Here is a 26,256-nt window from a genome sequence, read left to right on the forward strand (position 1 = left end):
TAACGCTCATTGGAAGACAGGAGCGGAGCATTTAGTTACAAGAACAGTTAACAATTTGGGTGTAACCAAGTTCAGTGAGCAAACGAAAGTTGTCAGACTCGGAAAAACAGAGTTGCTAATGGAACGCACTCTTTACTAATAACGGCTTTCTACAGAGATCATTGACTCAGCTTCCAGTTACAAATGCCCGTGCGCTTCCAGTAGGACCGGAAAGCTCCCAGCAGCCAGCGATGAATGAAAATCGGAGTCCGGGCTGGCGGCGTGAGGGGCGGGGCAGCTGCCAGGCGGGGGCGGGGCAGTGGGTCACGTGCCAGGCTTCGAGGCGGGCACCGGAGGGGGAACTCTGAGCATGATTGGTTCCTCTTAACCAGGTGACCGCAGGTCGCGTTCCGGTTGGCAGGCACCAGCCAGGGCCAGCGGCCCTCAGTCGGTAGGCGGCGGCGGAAGGAGGAGGAGCTCCAGCCGCGCTCTCTCTGGGCAGTGGCTGCGCCTCACAGCGCTTGTTGTGTTCCCCACCCCTTTTAAATAAGCCGGGCTGGTCACCGCCCTCGCAGACGAGTCAGCTCTAGGGAGGCGGCGGCAGCGCGGCGGCGGGGGTGCGGCCGAGGCCCGAGCCCTGCCCGGGGCCGGGCCGCGGGGCGGGCGGGCGAACCGCGGACGAGGCGGCGCCTGCTTGCGCGGTGCAGCCCCGGCGTAGCCCGGGGCTGCCGGTGCCGGCCGCGCCATTGTTGGGGGAGGGGGTGGCTGCTGAGGGCGGCGGAGTAGGGGGCGAGCGAAGGCGCCGGTGGCGGCGGAGAGGAGCGGAGGCGCCCCATGGGGAACACGCTGACCTGTTGCGTGTCCCCCAATGCCAGCCCCAAGCTGGGCCGGCGCGCGGGGTCGACGGAGCTGTACTGCGCGTCCGACATCTACGAGGCGGCGTCCGGGGACGCGGTGGCGGTAGCGCCCGCTGCGGTGGAGCCTGCCGAGTTGGATTTCGGAGAGGGCGAGGGCCACCACCTGCAGCACATCAGCGACCGCGAGATGCCCGAAGGTAAGGAGGCGGCGGATGCCATCCGCCCTCGGGCTCACCTCTGCCCGCCGCCTCCCCCAGAGTCCCCCGGGAGGCATCCGCCGCCTCGGGCTCCTTCCTGCCGGTAGCCGGTTTTCCCGGGGCTGGGCTCCGGGACGAAGGCTGGCTCTGCCTCGCGTCCCCACCCTTTATTCTTTCACTGCTGCGTCTGGCCAGTTTCTTTCCCTCCTCCTTACCCTAACGCCCAGTTATTGCTCTCTCTTTCCATTCTCTCAAGCCGGCTTGGGATCCTCTAGTCCGCCGCCCTTCTTGTTTGTAGCTCTGTTCATTGTCTGGTGGGACTTTGCTAAGACTTTTGGGGCATATTGTTTTCCTTTTCTCAATGGAAACTCAAATACCTCAACTTCGGAGTACTCATCCCATTCCCTCAACCCATCCAGATGGTACCTAAGTGAAGGAACCAGGTAAGGGTCTGATTGTTCCTTTCTCCCATCCGTGAAGGTAGCTGATGCCCGCGACAGTTTAGACCCAGATGTTTGGGAATTTCTTATTTAGACTCAAAATAGAGGTTGCCATAGGAGACACTATATGATATTCCTAATAGGTTAAGTCGGCTTGAAAGAAGCTGCTTTATTCCTTCCAACTATAATTTGAACACAGAAAGAAAGAAATGGGTGGGAGTAAAATAACTGTGAAGGGTGTGAGAGGTTATTACCAGTGGTGCAGAAAAGTTGCTTTTTTGAGACGGAATCTCGCTCCGTCCCCGGCCCAGGCTGGAGTGCAATGGCGCTATCTCTGCTCACTGCAACCTCCGCCTCTAGGTTTCAAGCGATTCTTCTGCCTCTGCCTCCTGAGTAACTTGAGATTACAGGCGTGCGCCACCACGCCCAGTTAATTTTTGAATTTTTAGTAGAGACGGGGTTTCACCATGTTGGTCAGCCTGGTCTCGAGCTCCAGACCTCGTGATCCGTCCACCTCGGCCTCCCAAAGTGCTGGGATTACAGGCGTGAGCCACCGCGCCCAGCGGTTGTTTTTAACTCAGAGTTTAGCCACCGAGTTCTGATTGCTTTAAAATTCCCACGGTGACAAATACATCTCCAGCCATTCTCCGGTGACTTAACAGACTTCATTACCTCCTTGTTCCAAAAGAGAGGTGGGGTGGTTCGTGGTTAAAAGTTTCAAAAGAGACAAAATATAAGTTTAGACTTTAATTTATAATGTAATGGTTTGGAAGTTAAAATGCTAGACGCTGCCTGCTCAAAAGTGTTTCCGTGGCTCCCCTTTCCTTCTTCCCAGTCCTGCCAATAGAATCCTGGTCAAAGATGAGAATGTTGGAGTTCGTCAGAGTCTAAACCGTTGGGGTAGGGGTAAGGAGAGAGGAAACGTTTAGTTTTTTGCCTCTAGAATTTTGGAAAGAGATGAGGTAAAAATAATTCCGGGCAACGGCGTGGTTCTTGAATAAAAACTAATTGCTTTGAAGTAGAAAAACATTGTGTCATAAAGATGTTTAAATCCAGTGGGCTCTTTGTTTCATTTAAATGCCAGAGATTTCATTACTATAGAGGGAATGTTAGAACTCTTCTATTTAAACTTTGCTTGGGCTCTTAATTTCTTTAAAATAATAATTAAGCTTCATAATGCACATGCCTTCGTAACTGGGAACTACTGTACTCACCTTGCGGAATATTCAGACATTGTGAAAGAATGAACAAATGTATTATGTGAGTTAATTGATTGTACCTTTATATACAAAGCATGTAAGTACTTGTGAAAACTTAATGCTCTCTTAGAGAGGTGCCAGGTAAGCCTCTGAGTGATTTTACACACCAGTTAGTAGATGGATGGGTGGTGTTGGGTGAGAGCCACAAATAAGGCTCTCACCCAGTGTACATGAAAATACATATTTTCATGTACATTTAATTTAGCCCTTCCAAAATAAGGCCTGTGTATATTCCCCGTGTTGCTAATGAAGAAATGAAGAGTTAGATATCTGGAATGACTATGTAAGACGGCCACTGAACAGAACTGAGGTTCTCAGTTCTCAGACTGACATGGAGATGAGATATGCCAAGTTCAGTTCTTTAAAAACTTTTAAAAATACAGAATTCATCATGTATTTTACCCATAAAGTAGTCCTGTATTTGAGAACTTATTTCGGTCTTGATTAGTTCCTTTCAAAGTTTGTTTTACACGATTCAGAGGCAACATTTACATCTCTCTCTTTTTTTTTTTTTTTTTTTTTAAGAGAAAGAGTCTCACTGTGTTGACCAGGCTGGCCTCAAACTCCTGGCCTGGGCTCAAGCAGTCCTCCCACCTCAGCCTCCTAAATAGCTGGGACCTCGGGTGTGTGCCATCTTGTCTGGCTCCGTGTTATGTCTATACATTCATTTCAGTGGATAAGAATAAAAGTTAGAGGTAACAAAATGGCCTAAATATACCCATCAAATAAACAGATTGATAAATTTGAAGAGTTTGTTCTGGTACCTGTGAATTGAAGCTGAGAATGCCCTGGACAGAGGGATATTAGGGGAAGCTGGCAAGAAGGAAGGTAAGGTGCCAGGCATTAAGCATTAAGGATGATGATAAGGAGTGCTAAATCAGAAAAGTTGAAAAAAGAGAATTTGTAACCACAGAATTTACCATTGTATATTAGTGTGACAGTTACATTTTTATTTCAATTTGTCTCAATTTATTTTTGTGGCATTCAATAAAGTGATAATAGAAATCTCAATTTCGGCATTTGCCTATTATTCATAAGTTTCCATAGAAACATGGCCAGAACACCAAATATAAAGTATAGACACATTGAAAGTTTGCTTTTAGTATCTTTATTTCAGACAATTTTATATCAGTCTCCCTGGAAACAGAAATTTTTACTTAGATGTAAAACATTTGGCTGGGCGTGGTGGCTCACGCCTGTAATCCCAGCACTTTGGGAGGCTGAGGTGGGTGGATCACGAGGTCAGGAGTTCGAGACCAGCCTGGCCAACATGGTGAAACCCCGTCTCTACTAAAAATACAAAAATTAGCTGGATGTGGTGGCGGGCGCCTGTAATCCCAGCTACTCAGCAGGCTAAGGCAGGAGAATCGCTTGAACCTGGGAGGCAGAGGTTGCAGTGAGCTGAGATCGTGCCACTGCGCTCCAGCTTATGCAATGGAGCAAGACTCTGTCTCAAAAAAAACAAAAAAAAAATTTTAGCTTTTCTACAATGAAGAATTATTTTTGTTACTTAAACAAAAATCATACATAAATTTTGCTCGGCTTTGTTCTTCAAGCTGTTTCTTTCTTTTTTTTTTTTTTTTTTTTGACAGAGCTTCACTCTTGCCTAGGCTAGAGTGCAGTGGCACAAACTCAGTTCAGTGCAACCTCTGCTTCCCGGATTCAAGTGATTCTCCTGCCTCAGCCTCCCGAGTAGCTGGGATTACAGGCGTGTGTCACCATGCCCAGCTAATTTTTGTATTTTTAGTAGAGATGGGGTTTCGGTATGTTGGCCAGGCTGGTCTTGAACTCCTGACCTCAAGCAGTCCAGCCGCCTTGACCTCCCAAAATGCTGGGATCATAGGCGTGAGCCACTGCGCCCAGCCTTTTTTTTTTTTTTTTTTTTTTGAGAAGGAGTTTCGCTCTTGTTGCTCAAGCTGGAGAGGAATGGTGTGATCTTGGCTCACCATTGTAGCCTCTGCCCCCTGGGTTCAAGCGATTCTCTACTTCGGCCTCCTAAGTAGCTGGGGTTACAGGTGTGTGCCACCATGCCCGGCTAATTTTTTGTGTTTTTAGTAGAGATGGTTTCACCATGTTGGCCAGGCTGGTCCGGAACTCCTGATCTCAGGTGATCCACCTGTCTCGACCTCCTGAAGTGCTGGAATTACAGGCGTGAGCCACCACGCCTGGTCTGGTCAAGCTGTTTCAAAGAGATGCTCCTAAGAACCTACTAAACATTTCAGATAGGCTCAAAAGTATTTTCTACTACCATGCCTTTATTTAATGGTATGTCTAACATAACTGACGGTAGTATCAGTAACACAAGATAGTAAGATCTTATTGTCCAATTTTATTAAACTCTCGACTTTTCATAGAGCCTTTTACGTTCTGACGTTAGGAGGTTTGCTAATTTGCTGACTAAAGGCGCTCTCTGAAGTGACCTTTTCTATTCCCTTCCCTTGATGGGTGAAGGTAGGGAAAGAATTGGCAATGTGATGTGGAAAAACCTCTGAGCAACAGATCTTTCCTCTTTCCAGTAGCTATTTTAAGCCCCCCCCCTTTTTTTTTGCTTTTTTGAATAATGATATGTTTGATGTAAAAGACTCGGAGAATACAGAAAAGTCATTGATTATACTCAGAATAGTGAGTTAACTTTGATTAATATTTTGGTATTGACTTTTTGATTTTTTTGTATGCGTATGAATATAACATTTTATTTTAGAAAAATGAGATCATTCTATATGAGCTGCTTCATAACTTATAGCAGTGAAATAATGTAATAAATTCCTGAACCACTGCTTCACATCCAGAGAGTGCTCCAGTATATCTTTCCATGCCAGGGCACCCTGCTCTGTTGCATGCCTTTTTATAACTGCTTAGTGTACCATCAGATGGTTGGAGTATCATTTACCTATCCTTTATGAATGGGCATCTTTTATAGTAACATCATACACAGACTCGTTACATTTGATTTCAAGGGTACCAAAACACATTTTGATGATTGATGCCTTGTACCTCCCTATAGAATTAAGTTAAATCTGTGGGTTGAGTCATTTTTGTAGTTAAGATATTTTAGTGTTAAATGTTTTTATGCCAAATTGGAGTTAGCGTTGACTTTTTCCTGGACATTTGAATTCATCATTTAATATTTTTTGTTTCTTGGTAGCCTATCTTGCATCTTTAATTCTGAATAGCTACCACTTTAAAAGATTTGATGCTGTCTTAGATGACAAATCGAGAGAGTGTTAGAAGAAGTCTTACAAGATGTGGGAAAACTGGGAGAAACTTGACTAGTTTTGGGGGGTGCTGAAACATGTTTATTGAGTACTTTTAGGTGGCCAGGCTATGTTCCAGATTCAGGGCAAACAGTGGTATACAAGACAGAGCCTCATCCTAACTCTGATCCTTACATTCTAGAGGGAGCTAGGGATAGATAATATATGAATAATCAGGAATGAGGTGGTGAGGTGCTGGGGAAAAAAGTATAATAGGGTCATGGATTGGGGAGGAGGACAGTTACATGGGGGTTGTGGGGATGAAAGATGGCTGCTCTCCTTAAGTGACCTGTGAGCAGTCCTAAAAGTGAGAAGGGAGCCTTGTGAGGATGGTTGGCGAGAGCCAGGGGTCCACGCAGATGGATAGTTACTTTGGAGTTCCTTGAATGGGAGCAAACTTGTTTTTGGCAAAGGACAGAAAGATACAGGGTGGCTGCTGAAGAGTGAAAAGGATGCCAGGACTATGGTGGGTTAAGTCCATGTATACATAGTGGGCCTTGGCAAAGAATATAGACTCTAGTTGTGATAGGAAACCATTGGAGGATTTTTTTTAATTCTGGGAAATATTTTTAATTCTTTCTTTTTTTGAGATGGAGTCTCACTCTGTCGCCCAGGCTGGCTCAATCTCCGCTCACTGCAACCTCTGCCTCCCGGGTTCAGGCGATTCTCCTGCCTCAGCCTCCCTAGTAGCTGGCACTACAAGCACATGCCACGACACCCAGCTAATTTTTTGTATTTTTTAGTAGAGACAGGTTTTCACCATGTTAGTGAGGATAGTCTCACTCTCCTGACCTCGTGATCCGCCTACCTTGGCCTCCCAAAGTGCTGGGATTACAGGTGTGAGCCACCGCACCCGGCCAATATTTTCAGTTGTTTAAGAAAAAGACCAGACAGTGGCTCATGCCTATAATCCCAGCAGTTTGGGAAACTGAGGCAAGAGGATTGCTTGAGCCCCGGAGGGGGCTGGGGCTAGCCTGGACAACATACTGAGACCCTACCTCTACAAAAAGTAAATTAGCCAGGTGTGGTGGCACACACCCATAGTCCTAGCTACTCAAGAGGCTGAGGCAGGAGAATCTCCTGACCCCAGGAAGTTCAAGGCTGCAGTGAGCTATGATTGCGCCACTGCCCTCCAGCCTGGGTGACAGTGAGACTGTCTCAAAACAAAAAAAAAAAACAAAAAAAAAAACCAGACTAGCTGCAAAAGTAGGTAACAAAGTGATGAATAGACAAGTCACAGAAAAATAAATGCAGATGATCCTTAAACACAGCTTCACACTTAAGAGAAATACAAATGAAAACTATGCTGTGACTTCTCTGCTGTTGGGAGAAGAGCCAAAAACTTGACAATACATTCTTTGGTGTGGCTGCAAAGAGAGTTGCATTCGTATATTGCTGGTGAAAATGCGAAGTGGTTTGAGTCTGAAGGGGAATTTGGCATAATCACAAACATTGCAAATACATTTAATCCAGAAATTCTACTTCAAGGAATTTATCCTGAAGGCATACCCCATAAATATGAAATAACATGTGCATAAGGCTCTGTTGCATTATTTTCAGTAGCTAAATATTGGAAATAATATATCTAGTTAGAAACTGGTAAAATAAACTGTTATATCCACACAGAGGAGAACTATAAAAAAAAAAATAACAAATCTCTCTTTACTGCTATGGCTATGGCATGATACCCAGATATCCAGGATATGTTACATGAAAAAAACAAGGAGGAGAACAGTAATCTTATTTCTTACATTACTGTAACGAATAATATGTATTTGCTTATTTAAAACAACCACACTGAGGCTGGGCGCGGTGGCTCAAGCCTGTAATCCCAGCACTTTGGGAGGCCGAGACGGGTGGATCACGAGGTCGGGAGATCGAGACCATCCTGGCTAACACGGTGAAACACCATCTCTACTAAAAAAATACAAAAAACTAGCCGGGCGAGGTGGCGGGCGCCTGTAGTGCCAGCTACTCGGGAGGCTGAGGCAGGAGAATGGCGTGAACCCGGGAGGCGGAGCTTGCAGTGAGCTGAGATCCGGCCACTGCACTCCAGCCTGGGCGACAGAAAAAACAACCACACTGAAAGGAATTCTTGGTGGTGGTGTGAGACTGTTTTTCCCTTAATTTCAGGGGTAGCCAAAGTGCATATTTCCTCAAGATGTTATTTTGGTATGGGCTTTCCAATAAATGCTAACTGTTCACTTTTGCTTTTAATTTGTGAAAACTTTGTTTTGTAATTTATTGTGCATTATGTGGTATATAGCAATTGCTTTTTTTTTTTTTTTTTTTTTTTTTTGAGATGAAGTCTAGTTCTGTTGCCCAGGCTGGAGTACAGTGGCACGATCTCAGCTCACTGCAACCTCCACCTCCTGGGTTCCAGCAATTCTCCTGCCTCAGCCTCCTGAGTAGCTGGGACTACAGGCATGTGCTACCACGCCCAGCTGATTTTTATATTTTTAGTAGAGATGAGGTTTCACCATCTTGGCCAGGCTGGTCTTGATCTCCTGACCTCAGGTGATCTGCCCACCTCAGCCTCCCAAAATGCTGGGATTACAGATGTGAGCCACTGCACCTGGCCTATCGCAATTGCTCTTGCATTTCATTTTTTTCTCACTATATTTTGAGTTAGGTAGTATAGGAATTATACTTGTTTTACATATAAGAAGACAGGCTTTGAGAGGTGTAAATTGAGTTTTCCAAAGTTTTTTAGTTTGTTTTTTGTTTTTGAGATGGTCTTTATCTGTTGCTGATGCTAGAGTGCAGTGGTGTGATCATGGTTCACTGCAGCCTCCACTTCTTGGTCTCAAGTGATCCTCCTGCTTCAGCCTCCCAAGTAGCTGGGACTACGTTTTCCAAGGTTTAAAAAGATAAGACTTGGTATGGTCATGTGTGGTGGGTCACGCCTGTAATCCCAGCACTTTGGGAGGCTGAGGCAGGCGGATCACGAGATCAGGAGACAGAGACCATCCTCGTCAACATGGTGAAACCCCGTCTCTACTAAAAATACAAAAATTGGCTGGGCGTGGTGGCACATATGTGTAGTCTTAGCTACTTGGGAGGCTGAGGCAGGAGAATCGCTTGAACCCCAGAGGCGGAGGTTGCAGTGAGCTGAGACAGCACCATTGCACTCCAGCCTGGGGAGCGGTAGAGTGAGACTCTGTCTCAAAAAAAAAAAAAAAAAAAAAGGCTTGATAGATCAAGAATGTAAATTTCAGATATATGGCATATAGGATTAGAATTTATAGAATGACTCATGGGCTTCTTTGGATACTGCCATTTTTCCACCTTTTTTTCAGTTAATAAAGCTTTAGAGTTAAAATAGTAACATTGGATAATGAAAAATGGAGGTACTTATAACCCAGACTTTTATTTTTTTTTTCTCTGGAGGAGACAGGGTCTCAACTCTGTCTGTTGCCCAGGCTGGAGCACAGTACTGCCCTTAGAGCTCACTGTAACCGCAAATCCCTGGGCTCAAGCTATCCTGCCACTTCAGCCTCCTAAATAGCTGGGACTACAGGCATGTGCCTCCACACCCAGCTGATCTTTTAAAAAAATTTTTGTAGAGATGGGGGTCTCACTGTGTTGCCCAGGCTGGTCTTGAACTGTCCTCAGGTGATCCTTCTGCCTCAGCCTCCCAGAGTGCTGGGATTACAGGTGTGAGCCACTGCACTCCACCCAGAAATGTTCTTAAAAGTCTAAAAAAGGAGTTAAGTGCTATTAAGAAGTACATCTGTAATCCCAGAAATACATAAAGGGAGAAAGGTATACTATAGCATATGAAGTGTCACAGCTCAGTCACAATCACTAAAACATAGATTGAGGAGTAAAAGTCAGTTAAAGCAAGAGTGAACGCTGACATAGAAGGAGGTAGAGAAGTGGTTTGGAAACCAGATTTGGGATTGTCAGAAGCTGGGAAAGCAGAAACAAGGCATGAGTGAGCATGAGATTGGAGCTTGGCTGTGTACTGTGTGACCTCAGATGAGGCAGGGCAGCTCAAGACCCATCAAGTAAGACTTACCTGATGGGTGGAACGTGCGACTTAGATAAAATCTCAGACTTTACATCATAATTGAGAGGTTTGAAATGTTTGTGTTATGGACCTAAGACTAATACATTGTGCATTATGATAGAGCAGGTCAGTAAATGCAGTAAGCCTTTAAACAAACAGATGCCCAGCAGTTGGCCCAGAAACTGCTGATATCTCCTGTTTAATTGGGATATATTGAAATCAGTATGTTGAAATCAGTCTCTTTCTCTGAAATATGCTGCTTCTGTCAGTTACTTTCTTGGTTGCTGCCCTCTCCCTTTAATATATTGACAAGAAAAATCATTTCTTTACAGTTTACAATTGCATAATTTTACACTTTTGGCCTTCAGTAATGCATTTCATTTATTCTAAGTTCCATATTTTTACATTTTTAATTAACATCTGTGAAATTGAGATGGCTGATAGATTCAAGGAAAAACAGTGTTCAATGTCAGTGGATCTTACAGATTTCTTCTCCTGAGGGGTGTTTATATTAAGACCTGAGTTTATTTTTTTTTGTCTTACTTGCCCCCCATCATACTATCATGCTTTCAAATTGAGTTGCAATTTAAATTGATAATACAAAAATGGTGGGTCTTAAAATACAATTTTAGACATAATCCCTAACCATGATATCAAAAACCATTTCTTCTAGTTTCAAACTTTCTTAGGAGTGTTTTGTTTTGTTTTGTTTTGTTTTGCTTTGTTTTGAGACGGAGTCTTGCTCTGTCGCCAGGCTGGAGTGTAGTGGCACCATCTCGGCTCCCTGCAACCTCCGCCTCCCGAGTTCAAGCAATTCTCCTGCCTCAGCCTAATGGCTTAAATGTCCATTCTGTAAAATAGCATTGTGTGGTATTTGTTAGTGCAAGTTATATAGGAAATTGTATCAAATAAATAAATGCCAGTTACAGCCATGGTGATGTTCCTCATTCACATCAATAGGAATTTTTTTTAAGCATCCAAAGCTAAAACTGATATAACTGGTGGCATTATATCCTAATATACCCTTAACTCCTTTAGAAAGCAACTGAGCACTATATACTGAGTGATGAAAACAATCTGACCTTTTGGTCTGATTATCCCACTTTTGTGAAAAATCTTTCCTAAGGAGATTTTAAAAATAATTTAAAAATACCATAAAATTGAAGGTTTTCCTCCTAAGAGCAGAGCTTTGTAAGTACCTAAGTCCGCAACAATATGGGATTGGCTGAGTAGAGTATAGGAATAACACTTGATGGACCATCATTTATCCATTGCACAGTAAATATTCTCCATTGGAGTGGAGATCATTTGTAAAATAAGACGTAACTTGTATATGGATTAGAGCTATTTTTTTAACATGCATAAGAAAAGCAACTTGGCCGGGCGCAGTGGCTCAAGCCTGTAATCCCAGCACTTTGGGAGGCCGAGACGGGCGGATCATGAGGTCGGGAGATCGAGACCATCCTGGTTAACACGGTGAAACCCCGTCTCTACTAAAAAATACAAAAAACTAGCCGGGCGAGGTGGCGGGCGCCTGTAGTCACAGCTACTCGGGAGGCTGAGGCAGGAGAATGGCGTGAACCCGGGAGGCGGAGCTTGCAGTGAGCTGAGATCCGGCCACTGCACTCCAGCCTGGGTGACAGAGCGAGACTCCGTCTCAAAAAAAAAAAAAAAAAAAAAGAAAAGCAACTTAAGGCTGGGCACAGTGACTCACGCCTGTAATCCTGGCACTTTGGGAGGCTGAGGCGGGCAGATCATGAGGTCAGGAGTTCGAGACCAGCCTGGTCAACATAGTGAAACCCCGTCTCTACTAAAAATACAAAACTTAGCCGGGCATGTTGGCATTTGGCATGCACCTGGAGTCCCAGCTACTTGGGAGGCTGAGGCAGGAGAATTGAACCTGGGAGGTGGAGGTTGCAGTGAGCTGAGATCAGGCCACTACACTCCAGCCTGGGTGATAGAGCGAGACTTTGTCTCAAAAAAAAAAAAAAAAAGGAAAGCAACTTAAAGTAATGGTTGTGAGTTTATAATTTGTAATTTGTTTGTTTGTAATTTGCAAATGAAGCATTATTTTGACTCTTGCAAATTTCTGTTCATAAGATATTAAAGGAATGAGTTAGAAGCTTTTATCTATCCCCACCTTTAGTGTGATCACATCAGTATTGTTCATAAACCAGGCCTCTTACTTGCAAGTTCAAAAAATCTATCTCAAAATAGTTAAAAATTAAAAAAAAAATTGTATAACCAGGGATTCACATAGTCAATTAGGGACTACTTGACCCGGGAATTAAGTGATCTCAGAACTTGTCTCAGTTCTGCTCTTCTGTTGATCTCTCCTGAAAAGACACCCTTCATGATGGCAGAGGGAACCACGGGTGGCAGCTCCTGGCTGTCTAACAGTGCTAGAGTACAGCCCTGCCTTTATCCTCTGGTTCCTGGGAAGTCCCAAGAGAAATGTAACTGATTGGCCAGCTGTAAGTCACATGTCCACCCTAAAACCCCTGAGTTGAGGGAGTGCCAGCTTGTTTCTTGGGCTAATTTGACTTTTTTCTCTATATCTTTTCATTTCTTTTATACTAGCTGCCTTGGATTTTTTTTTTTTTTTTTTTTTGAGACGGAGTCTCGCTCTGTCGCCGGGCTGGAGTGCAGTGGCCGGACCTCAGCTCACTGCAAGCTCCGCCTCCCGGGTTCCCGCCATTCTCCTGCCTCAGCCTCCCGAGTAGCTGGGACCACAGGCGCCCGCCACCTCGCCCGGCTAGTTTTTTGTATTTTTTAGTAGAGACGGGGTTTCACCGTATTAGCCAGGATGGTCTCGATCTCCTGACCTCGTGATCCGCCCGTCTCGGCCTCCCAAAGTGCTGGGATTACAGGCTTTTTTTTTTTTAAGATGTAGTGTCACTCTGTTGCCCAGGCTGGAGGGCAGTGACATGATCTTGGCTCACTGCAACCTCCGCCTCCTGGGTTCAAGCGATTCTTCTGCTTCAGCCTCCCGAGTAGCTGGGACTAGACGCACACGCCATCACGCCTGTCTAATTTTTTTGTATTTTTAGTAGAGATGGGGTTTCATTGGATTGATCAGGCTGGTCTCGAACTCCTGACCTCATGATCCGCCAGCCTTGGCCTCTCAAAGTGCTGGGGTTACAGGCATGAGCCACCATGCCCAGCCGCCTTGGATATTTATTATATTTACACAGTAGCACATCTTGGTTTTCTTATATTTAAGAAATTCATATTACATAGTAGCACATCTTGGTTTGGTGGGGGTGGGTGTGGGTAGAGTGGTATGTGTGTGAAGCCTGCTTCTCTTTGATTTTGGTACTTAATTTTCCTGGACTTCCATTGAAAATTCCTGTTTAAATTTATCATGACGTGGGTACTGATTCGTAATATGGCTTCTTCTGTAAACATTAGTTATTTTTTAGATTCAAATGGTGGTAGTATATTTGCTTTCTTTTTGAAAGGAAGTAGTCAGGAATCCTTTTAGAAGCTTTAGGTAGAGGCTGGGTGTGGTGGCTCACGCCTGTAATCCCAGCACTTTGGGAGGCCAAGGGGGGCAGATCACAAGGTCAGGAGTTTGAGACCAGCCTGGCCAGCATGGTGAAACCCAGTCCCTACTAAAAATACAAAAATTAGCCGGGCATAGTGATGCATGCCTGTAGTCCCAGCTAGTTGGGAGACTGAGGCAGGAGAATCGCTTGAAGCTAGGAGGTGGAGGTTGCAGTGAGCCAAGATTGCACCACTGTACTCCAGCCTGGGCAACAGAGTGAGACTCTGTCAAAAAAAAAAAAAGAGGAAGAAGCTTTAGGTAGAGGCAGTTGGGAAAGTCTCTGCCTGTCATTTTGTGCACAAGTGATTTTATTTTTCCAAGTAGCTTAACATTGTCACATCATCTTTTCAAGATGTGGAAAAACTTTAAACATAATTTTTGTGTGGGTCTTTTACATAAGAATAGTTTTCTCCAAAAACATTTTAATAAAGTTCAGTCAAGGAATTTCCATGGAGAATAAAGCAATTGGTTTAGGTATGTAAGTTTTTAGTGATCTGGCAGTACTATTAAAATGGATGATTCGGCCGGGCGCGGTGGCTCAAGCCTGTAATCCCAGCACTTTGGGAGGCCGAGACGGGCGGATCACGAGGTCAGGAGATCGAGACCATCCTGAGTAACACAGTGAAACCCCGTCTCTACTAAAAATACAAAAACTTAGCCGGGCGAGGTGGCAGGTGCCTGTAGTCCCAGCTACTCGGGAGGCTGAGGCAGGAGAGTGGCGTGAACCCGGGAGGCGGAGCTTGCAGTGAGCTGAGATCCGGCCACTGCACTCCAGCCTGGGTGACAGAGCGAGACTCCGTCTCAAAAAAAAAAAAAAAAAAAAAAAAAAAAAGGATGATTCATAATTCTTTTTAACCAGGAAGTCCCAAAATTATATTCATGTAAGATTCTAACCAAATTACTTAGAAGAGAGAAAAGGATTCTAGGTAGATAAATTTGTGAAATGCTGAATTCGACAGTAATCACTACTAGACTGATTAGTTTTTAATATATCAATGTGCATTTTGATTTTGTAAGAGCCAGGGATAGAGTATATTGTCATTTGACCACTAAATCGCTTTTTAAAAAGTAGAGCAATTATATTAATATGTAGTTTTGGGAAATACCGCTTTAACTGTTACTATGGATCTTGGCCCAGTTTCTTACAAGATTGGTTAAGATAAGTGGCTTGAAATGGACCTTGCTGGGCTGGGCCCGGTGGCTCACCCCTGTAATCCCAGCACCTTGGGAGGCTGAGGTGGGTGGATCACCTGAGGTCAGGAGTTTGAGACCAGCCTGGCCAACATGGTAAAATCTCGTCTCTACTAAAAATACAAAAATTAGCTGGCCTGGTGGTAGGCATCTGTAATCCGAGCTATTTGGGGGACTGAAGCAGGAGAAGAATTGCTTGAACCCGGGAGGTGGAGGTTACAGTGAGCTGAGACTGTGCCACTGCACTCCACTCCAGCCTGGGCGACAGAGTAAGACTCCATCTCAAAAAAAAAAAAAAAAAAAAAGGACTTTGCTGAAGAATACCATAGATTTTATTTTTTCCCCTCATGACAGTTTTTATTATCCCATATAATGGCAAAGTTTGTTTCATGAAAATTTAAGAGTCTGTTTTGTAATCTTACCTAAATATATTATCCAACTTTGGTGCATGGTGAACTACAGGCAGATTTATCATGACATAGATAGGGGCAAAATTTTTTAGAAACAGCCCTAAGATCTGCTTCAAAACATACTCTTGATGTAACACCAAATTAACCATACTGTTAGAAGGAAGAAATGAGAAATTGAGGGCAAAAGTTAATAATTTTCTAACATATTCCTGTATATTAGAACACAGAACTTCTATTCAGTCCTCTTAAATCTGCCATGATGAATAGCCCCCCAAAAAACCACAGCTAACTAAATTAGTTCACTTGTTGAATGGAGTTAGAATTAGCCATTTGATTGTCTAAAGAACATTTGCCAAAAACAACTCTTTGTTTTAACCATATTTGATGTATTGAGCTAGTGCCTAACGGTAACTGGGCACAGCATCGCCTGCTACTTGAGATTGTTCTTGAAATGTGCTAGTAATAGCAGCAGAGAGGAGAGTGTGGTTATATTTCTATTTGATAAGTTGAAGGAGGGGAGGGTATGTGTATGATTCATGTAACATTTGTACCAGATTGTTTAGGCACAGATTTTTTATTAAAAGTCTCTGACACAGCCTGGTTTTGTCCACGTGTGTGGAGAGATTCTACAGTTTTGCATTCCCCAGGAGCATTTCTGTATTGTCTTTATTTCCGTCATATTTATTACTAAAAACTTCTCTGAAGACTGTTAAAAGTGATTACAATGGATGTGTATCTAATTTCAGAAATCATCTTTTCTACTCACCTAAAGTATCACATTTTTTTCCTCTTCTTCTATAGATTTAGCTTTGGAGTCAAACCCTTCTGACCATCCAAGGGCAAGCACAATTTTCCTGAGCAAATCTCAAACAGATGGTAAGACAAAACTGTTTTTTCCTTCCAAGGAAAAGACTGAAAACTGTTTCTATTTTATTGGATGTATTATAGAAGGCATTTAGAAGAACTGATGTATTAGTTTAAATTTTTCTTTTCATATGTTCACTTATTTTAATATGTGATATACTTTCTTTTAGTTGTGATTGTTTAGTAATAACATGTAGACCTTCTATTTACAGGTTTTGTCACCTTTTTATCAACGCAATTAATGGCCACCTGATTTAGTAACATTGATTTTTTTTTTTTTTTTTTTTAAGAGGCCGGAGTGCCTTTATTGCCCAGGCTGGAGTGCAGTGACGCTGTCTCAGCTCACTGCAGCCTCCACCGCCCATGTTCAAGCAGTTCTCCTGCCTCGGCCTCCCAAGTAGCTGGGACTACAGACATGAGCCACCACGTCCGGCTAATTTTTGTATTTTTATTAGAGACGGGGTTTCACCATGTTGGCCAGGCTGGTCTCGAACTCCTGACCTAGTGGTCCGCCCTCAGCCTCCCAAAGTGCTGGGATTACAGGAGTGAGCCACCGCGCCCGACCAGTATCATGGATTTATACTTATTTCTACACACTTCTTTGACCTCTTTCCCTTGTCCAAAAGAGTACATTTTAAAGATGAACGATAGTTTAAGCTGCAGCTTGGTTTCATTTGAACACATTTTTAAAAAAATCAGTTTGTATACAGGGATTGAATCTGTGATTTTGGCTTCCTTTTATACAATGCTCTAACCACATGAACCTATCACATTCAAATTTATGCTACTCAGAACTTTTAAGCTATTAACTTTTCCATCCTAATGTAATGTAAATGTAAACATGCCCTATGGTGTTTCCCAGAAGGTTAGCCTCAGCAAGCGAAACTTATGTACATTTTCCTTGCCTTGCTTGTTTTAGGATGAGAATCAGAACTGTTTTATTTTTCTGTACTCCTGTTTATCTTCCTTAAAATTATGTTAAATCCTAATTTGTTTGCTAAAAAGCCGTACACAGCTAGGTTTTTCAGTTTATTTCAACAAGAATACAAGAAGTAGGGGTTCTGTAATATTTGAAGTAATGCAGCACAACACAAAATGGGGGGTTGTAAGCTGCATTTTCGAAGCTTGTGTGGACTTTCATCTGTCTTGAGCTGGTCATTTCTGGTTAGGATAGTTTATTTCTTAGTTTCTTTCAGAGCCACAGGCTTCTCACACATGCAGAGTGTGGAAGCAGTAAAAGAAGAGCTATCCCATGCTCCTTTTTCTTCAGTGGTAAGGAGTGTGTGCTTGTGATACTCGTCTAGCATCAAAGGAAGAGGCAGTGTAGGAAACAAAGCGTGGTCCAAGTCCCTCTTGGAGCTTTTATTCTTCTGGCTTTTGTTAAAATGATTTTATGTGCTGAATATACCGTGTTCAGTTAGGTTAACATTCATTTTAACTTTTAAATTTAAGGTAGTTTACTTTCCACTTGTATAAAGACCCGTTTATTTTTTCAGTAACATATTAGTAGATGACCCGTAAGTGGTTCAGGATGCTTGCAGGGATTGTGGTGCAGCTAGAGATTGGCACCTAGTCAGAAACTGGTTCTTAGAGCTGTCAGCAGTTAGATCTTGGTAATTAAGTGACCTTTAAATGTAGAATTAAAAAATACTACTGGATGATGGTTCAGATATGCAACAGGGAAACCTATTAGCTAAATTTCTCATTAAGCATAATTTGTTTTGCCCCCTTCTTTTGTACATAAGGATTCTTTCATTTCTATGTAGTAGAATATCTGTTAGGTCAAAAAGTAAAACTAAGTTTTTAGATTTTATTTTATGGGATTCATCTTGCCAGATGATTTAAATGATGAGTTTTGTTGGAAATTATTTTTTAAATGGAATTTTTATCTCATTTTGTATATTGGTAATCAGATGATCAGCAACTACTTTTATACTGTGGCATTTATATCAGAATTGATCAGCTAATTTTTTTTATTCTTAGTGCGAGAAAAGAGGAAGAGCAACCATTTAAACCATGTAAGTAAACAGTTGGAAAGTTAAGAAATCAATAATTGAATTAAAAGTATGTCTGCTGTGATTCCATAAAAATATAATGGGGACCCAATACTGTTAGTATGGGCCTCTTTTTGTGGATTTTCTAAATCATTTCTATTTTCCTAGGAATCAAATTTATGCAGGAAAGTCTTTGACTTAGTGTGCCCATTTGTTCAGGGTTTCTGACATTTAAGTTAAATTTCAGTAATTTGGTTGTGGTATAAATATCTGCCTTAAATATTTTTGCGTACATTTTTTAATCTTTTTAAAAATCGAGTAACAAAATTATAATAGTTAACTTCATTTTTAGCAGTATATGTTGACTTCCTGTCATAGCAGGTGAAAGCTTAGCTTCCTCACTCTACTGTGACCTTGTTTTCTTTCCTCTATTCCCCCCACATATATCATATTTTAAATTAAATCAGTAATCGATGTTTACATTGTTATGATTATACAGATATTATTCACTGCTGAGTCATATGTTATTCTTACTGTCTCCTTCTTGTACATCCTTTGTTTCTCTTAAATATTTCTGAAATCTGAGCATGTCTGCATGTCTCTTTTCGTAGCCTCCACTAACTCACACAGCCAAATGCAGTGAGTATCCCTTGGCTGGTCTCCTTGCTTTCATGTTCTTTTTTTTTTTTTTTTTTTTTTTTGTGGAATTAATTCCCTGACTATATTCATTTGGCTGTTTTCTAACAGCTATTTCCACCCCCAAATGTTGTAGCATTTGCCACATGCCTATCAAAAGTATTTTCCATCTACTAAAACACATCTGTTCCATTTTTCTCTTGGAGACAACTTTACTCAGCCTTTTGTCATCCTCCTCAAATATAGACGGGCTTTTCCTAAGCCTGCTCTGTGCCTGTTTTCCTGGGATCTCTCTCTGAAGTCACCTGGGATCTCACATAACTCCTCTTGTTTTGGGTCCCTTAAATCCTAGATTCTGTATTCTCTCTATCTTGTTATCCTTCCTAGTTGTACTGGAGCACATTTTCCTGGGAAAGGGTCCATAGACAGGCATAGAGATCTAGCCTGTCCGAAAACCTCTCATTTCTTTTTCTCTCTCTCTCTTTTTTTTTTTTTTTTTTTTTGAGAGAGAGTCTTGCTCTTGTCCCCCAGGCTGGAGTGCAGTGGTGCAATCTCGGCTCACTGCAACCTCCACCTCCCGAGTTCAAGCAATTCTCCTGCCTCAGCCTCCCGAGTAGCTGGTATTAACAGGCGCCTGCCACCACACCCAGCTAATTTTTGTATTTTTGGTAGAGACGGAGTTTCACCATGTTGACCAGGCTGGTCTCAAACTCCTGATCTCAGATGATCTGCCCACCTTGGCCTCCCAAAGTGTTGGGATTACAGGCATGAGCCACTGCGCCTGGCCTTTTTTTTTTTGAGACAGGGTCTCACTCTGTTGCCCAAGCTGGATGACAGTGGTGTGATCTCGGCTCACTGTATTCTTAACCTACTGGGCTCAAGTGATCCTCCCATCTCAGCCTTCTGAGTAATTGGGACTACAGGTGTGTGCCACTATGTGCAGCTAATTTTTATATTTTTCCATCGAGATGGGGTTTTGCCCTGTTGCTCAGGCTGGTCTCAAACTCCTGGGCTCAAGCCATCCACCCGCATCCGCCTTTCAAAGTGTCGGGATTACAGGTGTGAGCCACTGCATCTGGCCAAAGCTTCCTATTTCATAAGAGTATAAAATGCTAGAGTATAAAATGCTAGAGTATAAAATGCTAGGTTCACACTAAATTTCATAGTTCTGAAGACATTTCTCTATTGTGTTCTCATTATGGTATTCTTGAATCTGTTGCCATTGTGTGATACAGTACATGTAACCAGTTTTTACATGTCTCTGGAAGCTTTTTAGTGCCTTCTCTATCCCTGAGATCCTGAAATTTCATAATATGGCTTGCTATGTACCTTTTCTTTCTTTTTTCTTTTTCTTTTTTTTTTTTTTGAGACGGAGTCTTGCTCTGTCGCCAGGCTTGAGTGCAGTGGCGTGATCTCAGCTCACTGCAATCTCCATCTCTCAAGTTCAAGTGATTCTCCTGCTTCGGCCTCGCAAGTAGCTGTGACTACAGGCGCACGCCACCAGGCCCGACTAATTTTTTTGTATTTTTAGTGAAGAAGGGATTTCACCATGTTGGCCAGGATGGTCTCGATCTCCTGACCTTGTGATCTGCCTGCCTCGGCCTCCCAAAGTGTTGGGATTGGGATTACAGGTCTGAGCCACCGCACCCAGCCTGGACCTTTTCTTTTTATTGGGACCAATAAGTCTGCAGACTATGTCTTCTACAGAATTTTCTTATTTCTTTGTTCCTTCTTTTTCCTGATATTCTTAGTATTTAGATGCTGAGCTTCTTAGACCAGTGTTTCTGCATTGATCTTTAATTGTCTCCCCGCCCCCCCACTCTCCCATTTTCTAGTTAGTCTTTTGTTCTACCTGTTGGGCATTCTTTTACTTTATGCTCTAACCCTTCTATTGAATCTTTCATCTTTTTGAGGGTGTTTTAAGAATTTTTTAAAGTTTTCATTTGCTTCTGGATTTTCACAACTCCCATGCATTCCTTTTTCCTATTGTTTTGCTCTCTCTTGTTGGAGGCTTCCCTCACATGTGTGATAGTCCCTGGCTTTCTCTAATTGCAAGCAGGACTTTTGTTAACTGGTGGTTCTTACTGCAAGGACATTGGAGGCCAAGCCAGCCTTTAATTTAGGAGACCTCCGTCTGTTACTTGGTGGGTCTTATCTTATCTTTTCTCTTTTCTTATTTTTCTCCTTTCCCCTTTCCTTTTTCCTTTCCTTTCCTCCTTCCTTTCCCCTTTCCTTTTTCCTTTCCTTTCCTCCTTCCTTTCCCCTTTCCTTTCTCCTGTTCTGTCCTTTCCTTTGCTTTTCTTTCTGACAGAGTCTCTTTCTGTCACCCAGGCTGGAGTGCAGTGGCGTGATCTCAGCGCCCTCTGCCAAGATGCAACCTCTTCCTCCTGGGTTCAAGCAATTCTTGTGCCTCAGTCTCTTGAGTGACAGAAATTACAGGTGTGTGCCACCACGCCCGGCTAATTTTTTTTTTTTTTTTTAGTAGAGACAGGGTTTTGCCATGTTAGCCAAGCTGTTCTCGAACTCCTGGCCTCAAATTCACCCACCTCAGTCTCCCAAAGTGCTGGGATTACAGGTGTGAGCCGCTGTGCCCTGCTGGGTGCGTCTTTTCTGAGACTGTTCAGTTTCTTCAGAGAAGACTCTCCCAGTTTTCTACCTGGGGAGTACAAGCATGGCTGCTTGTTTTTCAGAAGCAGAATTGGAAAAAGGGAGATAGAGTTCTACTTCTCAGTGTGTAGTTTTTTTTCCCATTTCTCAGATTTCAGTCCTACTATTTCTGAGCCCAGACCTTATATATTCTTTATAAGATGGGAGGACAGGTGGACCTGGGACTCTAACTACATGTTTTCAACTGACCTTGCTGGTTTTGTTTTATGTTTCATTCTACCTTCCAAGGTGCCATGTGTCTTTGAGATTGGAGCTTGCCTTGGGTTCTGCAAGACAAACTAACTTGATCCTGTTCCAGTCACTCTCTCTAGGCACTAAAGTTGTGCTTCCATATCAGTTACCACTCCATTGTCTTTTTCATCTTTCAAGATTTATTAAAAATCATCTGCTGTGGCCAGGTGCGGTGGCTCACGCCTGTAATCCCAGCACTTTGGGAGGCTGAGGCAGGCGGATCACTTGAGGCCAGGAGTTTGAGACCAGCCTGGCCAACATGATGAAACTCCATCTCTACTAAAAATATAAGAATTAGCTGGGTGTGGTGGTGTGTGCCTGTAATCCCAGCTGCTCAGGAGGCTGAGGCAGGAGGATTGCTTGAACCTGGGAGGTGGAGGCTGCCGTAAGCCAAGATTGCACCACTGCACTCTAGCCTGGGCAACGGAGCAAGACTCTGTCTCAAAAATTAATTAATTAATTAATAAACTCTCAAAAATGAATAAATAAAATAAAATAAAATAGAAAAAGTTTCTGCTGTCATTCCTGTTGCCTGATCCTGTGTATGACCTTTATTTTATGTCTTTAATTCTAATGAAATTTCAGGAGAGCGAGGAAATACATTTATGGTCAACCTGCCATGTTTAACCCAAATTTAGAACCTTTATTTAAAGTGTAAATCTAAGTTTAAATTCAACATAATGATACTAATCCAGACATTTTTTAGTTATACCTATAATAAGCATATTATACTCTTCTACTAAGGGCTTAGGAATTGTATTCAGACTCTGCACCCTGCTATATTGTCCCATTACTGTGCAACATAGATGGAGGTGTTTTCATTAATGCACAAAATGTCAGGAATTTTTAAGTTAATTAAAAGTCATTCTTTTTTTTTTTTTTTCTGAGATGGAGTCTGTAGTAGCATTTACCTCTTATTTTAAATGGGTTAAAATAAGAGGCATTAGGCACAATGGGAAAAGTCAGTGGGTAGGGATAGGAGTTCAACAGGTACTTTACCTTTAAGGTTTCAGTTGTGACTCAGTAGACTACTAAGTGTGATTATTTTATATCTTTGCTATTCTACCTTAAGTCTACTCAGTACCCCTTCCCTTTCTTGTTACAGATTGTCATTTGTGCAGACTAAATGAAGATGAATGATATATTCTTTGTCCCTATTTTGTGACTACCTGAAATAACATCTGTAAACTTGCAGTAGTGTTTTGCTGTTTGGATTTTTTTAAAAAAAGTATTTATATTTTATATTATTATGTTTGCCGGTAGTTTGTTGAGGTTGTAAGTCAGCATTGGTAAGGCTTTAGCCTAAAATAAAGGAAATTGTTGAGTTTTCCCACAAGATGATGGGGGAATTACCTGTTGCCAGCTATAATTGCTTTGCTCAGAAGCTTAATTCTGCCACCCTCTAGTCTCAAGAGATACAGGGATGCTCTTGATAACAAAAAATTTGGATAGTTGAAAGTTAGTGCTGTGTCTCATGCTACATATTGATTAGCAGAGAGGTTTCTTTTTTTTTTTTTTTTTTAAGACCAAGTCTCGCTCCATCACCCAGACTGGAGTGCAGTGGTGCGATCTTGGCTCACTACAACCTCCGCCTCCCAGGTTCAAGCCATTCTCCTGCCTCAGCCTCCCAAGTAGCTGGGATTATAGGAGCCCACCACTACACTTGGCTAATTTTTGTATTTTTAGTGGAGATAGGGTTTCTCCATGTTGGCCAGGCTGGTCTCGAGCTCCTGACCTCAGGTGATCCATCCTCCTTGGCCTCCCAAAGTGCTGGAATTACAGATGTGAGCCACCGTGCCCGGCCCCACCTTCCACTTTGAATGAAAGTATTTGAATGAGTCAATTGTTATTTTTTATACTGTATTTGTTTTTTGAGACAATAAAAGTATATACATTAACACACACAGTTAATGTAAACTATATACATTAAATATAATAGCTTAAACATGAGTTTAGATATAGTTGAAAACATTTCTAGCTTGAAGGAGAATTTGGTCCTTCAAATAGTAATACTTTTTAAAAATAGAATATCTGGGACTTTTTGTTAGTAAGAATTAAGTGACTGCAGTAAAAACATCTGAAACAAAATGGTGTTACACTGTATGGATATTTCTGATTATTGGTTACTGGCAATTTTTAAATGCATGCACTTTTAAAAGCAACAACTAGACCTTCTCCCTGCCCTGTCTTTATGTATATGTGTGGGATACTGATGGGAGAGTGTGACAACGTGGTAAAAATTATCATATTAATAGGAAGAAGGAAGGCTCATCTGAATTAGTCTTTTTTTTTTTTTAAGTGTTAAAATTATTAGTATTCTGTGGTTTAAAAAAATGCTACTGTTACTTTCAGCTATTCCATGACTGAGATTTGGTTACTGACCTTATTTTTAAGGAAGAGAATTGTCTTAACATAGTTCAGGCTGTTTCAGTATTTGACTGTTGCACTCTTCCCAAATAAATGGATACTTCTAAAGTGTTTTAAAGATGGTTTATTTTTTAGAGGGCTCAAAAAGTTCATGGTCACCTCCTTGATACAACTGCAGATAAATTCTACTAATTTGTGTCTATAGTAGCATTTACCTTCCAAATTGTAACTGATTTAAATAATTTGTCGAACACTTGTTGAACTCCTAAATTTGTCCCCAGTTCTGTGCTCAGCAGCCAGGGGTATGAGGAGGAAGAGTCCTTCCTTCCCTGGAGAAGCTTACCTTCTTTTTTTTTTTTTTTTTTTTGAGACGGAGTCCCACTCTGTCACCCTGGCTGGAGTGCAGTGGCGCAATCATGGCTCACTGCAACCTCCACCTCCCAGGTTCAAGCAATTCTCCTGCCTCAGTCTCCTGAGTAGCTGGGATTACAGGTGCGCACTACTGCGCCCGGCTAATTTTTGTATTTTTAGTAGAGATGGGGTTTCACCATCTTGGCCAGGCTGGTCTCGAACTCCTGACCTTGTGATCTGCCCGCATCAGTCTCCCAAAGTGCTAGGATTACAGGCATGAGCCACCACTCCCGGAGCAAGAAGCTTACTTTCTTATGAGGGGATACTCCACAAGCAATTGGTATCATATAACAAGTGGTGAATTAGATGGATGAATGTACCAAAAGGGAAATGTTTTTTGGTGTGGCTGCTGGCAAAGGGATCCCAGAAAGTAGATGGGGCTAGCCTTATTGGGATAAGGAGGAAGAACTAGGTATTCCAGGCAGAGCAGCATGAGTGAGGCAGGCAAGTGCCATGATGCCTGTCAAATAACTTATAGAATAAAATTAATAACATTTTGAAATGGAGAGTGTTCTCTGAGGTTCTCATTTGAGTAATGTAATGGCAGTTTTATTTAAATATGAAGTGAAAGTTAAATTCCTAAAGTTGTTTTTGTCATCTGTTTTTTGGAATATTAAAGTGATACTTTTTCTCCTCCATATAAGAAAACAGGCCCCCTCTCGCTGTGGGTGATGGAGCAGCCCTGGCAGACAGGGCCTCTGTGAAACACTTGTTTCTCATACTGTCTCCTGAACTAATACATTTAGTATTAGTAACTTAGTAAATGTAGTATTAGGCTTTCATTTACCGCAATAAAATGCTCTTATGCAAATATGATTTAAGACATTACATTTTACTGTAGTAAATGAATAATAGAAAATCTCAGCTGCTTTTTATTGCTTAAGAAAGAAACACAAATCTTATTGTAAACTTTTCCCATTAATTTATATAGGGAATGCATAACAGATGCTTACCAGGTTTGATTATAGGTATCACAAGAGCAGCATTTTATAACCCATTCCTCAAAACACTGTCTGTGGGAGAGCCTCCACTGGGTTTCCCATAGAGCTGCACATGATACCACACTCAAGTCAGTTCATGGAGTGTAAGAAATATCTTAATGCTTTATCATTTGACATTTTAACCAAGGAAAAAACCACACTTTTATAGGTTTAACTTACTGTGACATTTTCTTCTATTTCCCTTCCCCTTCAGGTATCTCCAGGGCAGCTTACTAAAAAGTATAGCTCATGCTCAACAATATTTCTAGATGACAGCACAGTCAGCCAGCCTAATCTTAGAACCACAGTAAAATGGTGAGTACAACTAGGCTGCCAAGGGCTAAGTGACAGACCCCCTTATATGCTAAAAGCATCCTCGCCATCCTCGGTAATTTCAGCCATTTGATTGTCCTTTTCAGCAATCAGTTTAAGAAATTGGTGTCAACTATATATTGATTTCAAGGACCTCAATATGAATTTTCATTTCCTGTTTTAATCTTAGGGTGCATGGTGGAAGGGAAAGCCAGTTAGTGAAGAAGCAATCCCAGAAGAGTGTAGCTATTTATTTAATGCATTTATGTTAAGACAGTGTTGAACATAATGTGAGAAGGAGAGGTGCTTTTTATTGGATGTTTCTGGAAAAACATTAGTTTGTTATGAGTTACAGGCCTAAAACGATGTGTACTGCTTTGGAAACTACTCTTGGAAGAAGGAACAGCTTGTCCTCTGCTGGCACCACAGTGTATCTGCATTTAAATTTTCCCTGTCGTGCATGAGCACCTCTTGGGCACAATCTGAGATGCACTTTCAGAACACCCTAAGATGAACCTTTCAAGTTTATTTAAAAACTAACAACAACAACAAACAACTCCATTGGGGTTGTCAGGAAACTATTAACATCTCCTTCGATTATGAGCGTTGATTTTCAGAACACAGTTTGAGAAGTGCTACACTAGAATA

General features: G+C 42.1%; 1 protein-coding gene across 3 annotated transcripts in view; it reads left to right on the plus strand.

Moving 5' to 3' along the window:
* Positions 1-550: 550 nt before the first annotated feature.
* Positions 551-26,256, plus strand: part of CCNYL1 (cyclin Y like 1) — a 44,709-nt gene continuing 19,003 nt past the window's right edge. Inside the window, exons 1-4 of one of the 3 annotated variants that reach the window (XM_015110808.3) lie at positions 551-1,033; positions 15,948-16,022; positions 17,994-18,028; positions 25,511-25,611. In XM_015110808.3, coding sequence (XP_014966294.1) covers positions 814-1,033; positions 15,948-16,022; positions 17,994-18,028; positions 25,511-25,611 — 431 coding nt within the window. In that variant the 5' untranslated portion in view covers positions 551-813. The remainder of the gene's footprint in view (positions 1,034-15,947; positions 16,023-17,993; positions 18,029-25,510; positions 25,612-26,256) is intronic. The other 2 variants (XM_015110809.3, XM_077957430.1) reach the window with 2 other exon arrangements.

Source organism: Macaca mulatta, chromosome 12, assembly GCF_049350105.2.
Source record: "Macaca mulatta isolate MMU2019108-1 chromosome 12, T2T-MMU8v2.0, whole genome shotgun sequence".
Classification (NCBI taxonomy): Eukaryota; Metazoa; Chordata; class Mammalia; order Primates; family Cercopithecidae; genus Macaca; species Macaca mulatta.